This window comes from Chaetura pelagica, unplaced genomic scaffold (genome assembly GCF_000747805.2).
Source record: "Chaetura pelagica isolate M959 unplaced genomic scaffold, ChaPel_1.0 scaffold283, whole genome shotgun sequence".
In the NCBI taxonomy this organism is placed as follows: domain Eukaryota; kingdom Metazoa; phylum Chordata; class Aves; order Apodiformes; family Apodidae; genus Chaetura; species Chaetura pelagica.
In genome coordinates this window covers 673,039-674,916 of record NW_009952688.1, presented here as the reverse complement: position 1 = coordinate 674,916, position 1,878 = coordinate 673,039, and the positions used below count along the sequence as shown (strand labels likewise).

General features: G+C 62.4%; 1 protein-coding gene across 1 annotated transcript; it reads right to left on the bottom strand.

Annotated features, from left to right (window-relative positions):
• Window positions 1-1,615: 1,615 nt before the first annotated feature.
• On the bottom strand, window positions 1,616-1,801 carry ENHO (energy homeostasis associated). The gene has a single exon (XM_009993792.1). It carries the CDS (start codon window positions 1,799-1,801, stop codon window positions 1,616-1,618), a length of 186 nt encoding a protein of 61 aa, XP_009992094.1.
• Window positions 1,802-1,878: the final 77 nt, after the last annotated feature.

Below are 1,878 nucleotides of genomic sequence, written 5' to 3'. Positions count from 1 at the left end.
GGCTGGGGACCAGAGGGACACATTCCACCAGGCAGGGGTGGTGGCAGGTCTCCTTCATCTGCCCAGCTGGCCTGGCTCCCCCACAAGCATCCCTGTAACTTAAGGCCCTGGCTTGGAACCCCTCTGGCACCTGTAGAACTGGGGCTAGGGGAGGGGTTCCCTGCTGACAGCCCCACGCCCCCACCCCAGACAGACATGCTGCAGGCATGAAATACCCAGCAGGTTTCTCACCCACCATTTAAAAAAAAAAACCAGCCACAGACAGATGCAGACATGAGCCCTTCTTTGCCACCGTCACTCAGCAAACTGCCCACAGCCCTGCAGGGACATCAGCCAGCAGCCCTGGGGCAGCTGCTCCTCAGCCCTGCAGGATGGGCAGGACATGCCACCTCCCCACAACTTTCCAGGCGCTGGGCAGAGCTCAGAGACACTGCCTAGGTCCTAGGATCAGTTTATTAGTCTAGTAAAAACACTGCTGCAAAGGGATGCATTAGCTACACCTGACATGGGGAGGAACCACAGGCTGTGCCAGGCCTGGCCAAGCCTGCACAGGGGCACTGGCCAGTGTCCCTTCCAGCACAGCCCACCCCTCTGTCCCCTTATTGCAGTGGCTATGCCAGCAGGGACCTTGGCTATTGCTCAGCTCAAGGATGGGCAGGGCAGAACCCTCCAAGACCCACAGCACTTGCAGGCAGGGCAGGGGAAGGCAGCTGCCAGGCCTGGGGACAAGCCAGGCCACCAGAATCCCTCCCCACGGAGCCACTGTGGTCCCTGGGGAGAGCAATGTGGCTGGGAAACCCTTCAGTGCTGTTTGTCTTGGGCACCCTCATCTATCCCCATGTCTCCCACCAGCAGCAAAAAGTCATCCCCAGCTGCTCTCCATAGGGATGGGGACATCAAAGAGGGCACGTCTGCTGCCTGCAGGCAGGTCAAACCCCACCAGCCAGGAGCAGGCAGGACAGGCAGGGACACGAGGGCTGTTTACCTGGCAGTGTTGGTGCTAATGCTGGAGGGGATTGACAGACAGACTGTGAACAAAACGACAGACCATGCAGACCCTCTCATGGCTCACTAAACTGGTTAGATGGGTGGTGCAAATGCTCTCCTGATGCTGGGGGCACAGGGCACCTCGGGGCCACCCCCAAAGACACCCGGACTGGTAACGCCCCCGTCTGCCAACAGGGCCCTCCCCAGGCACATCCCACCATGGGGCAACCAGCCCACGCAGGGACAGGTGCCCGTGCCAGCCCCTGCTCAGGTCTGCAACGCAGTGGCCACTTGCCGGGGAGCTGCCCACGGGCTGTCCCCAGACACGGGCTGTGCCGGAGGGCAGGGCTCCGGCTGCGCTCGCTGGCAGCCCAGACAGGCACCATTATCCCCATGGCACATCCCTGGCTGCTCCCTCTCCATCCCCATGGTCACTCTGAGCACCCACAGGGATTTCACGCACCAAAACCAAGCAGCCAGAGGGCCGTGCTCTGTGTCACAGCCCCCGTGAACAGCTCAGCATCCCCTTTGCTCTCATCCTGCCCGGTCCAGCGCCCCTGTCCCAGCACAGGCATCCAGGCTGCCATGACTCCTTCAGCACCGCCAGGTCCCCAGGTCCCCGGGCAGCTCAGGGCTGCAGCAGGTACTTCTCTTCATTCCTTGCCTCATCTGCATCACAAGCTGGGCTCGCCTTGGGGCACGAGGGGGTCCTGCAGGCCTTGCAGAGGATGAGGAAAAGGATGAGGATGAGCAACGCGATGACACAGTTAAAAGAAATGGCCACGACGGCTCCGGTGGAGAGAGCAGCCCCCATGCCCGGCCTCGGGCGGGGGGCAGCAGGGCCCGCAGCTCAGCCCCGCGCTCGGGATGCCGGCGGAGCTGCCTCCCCCC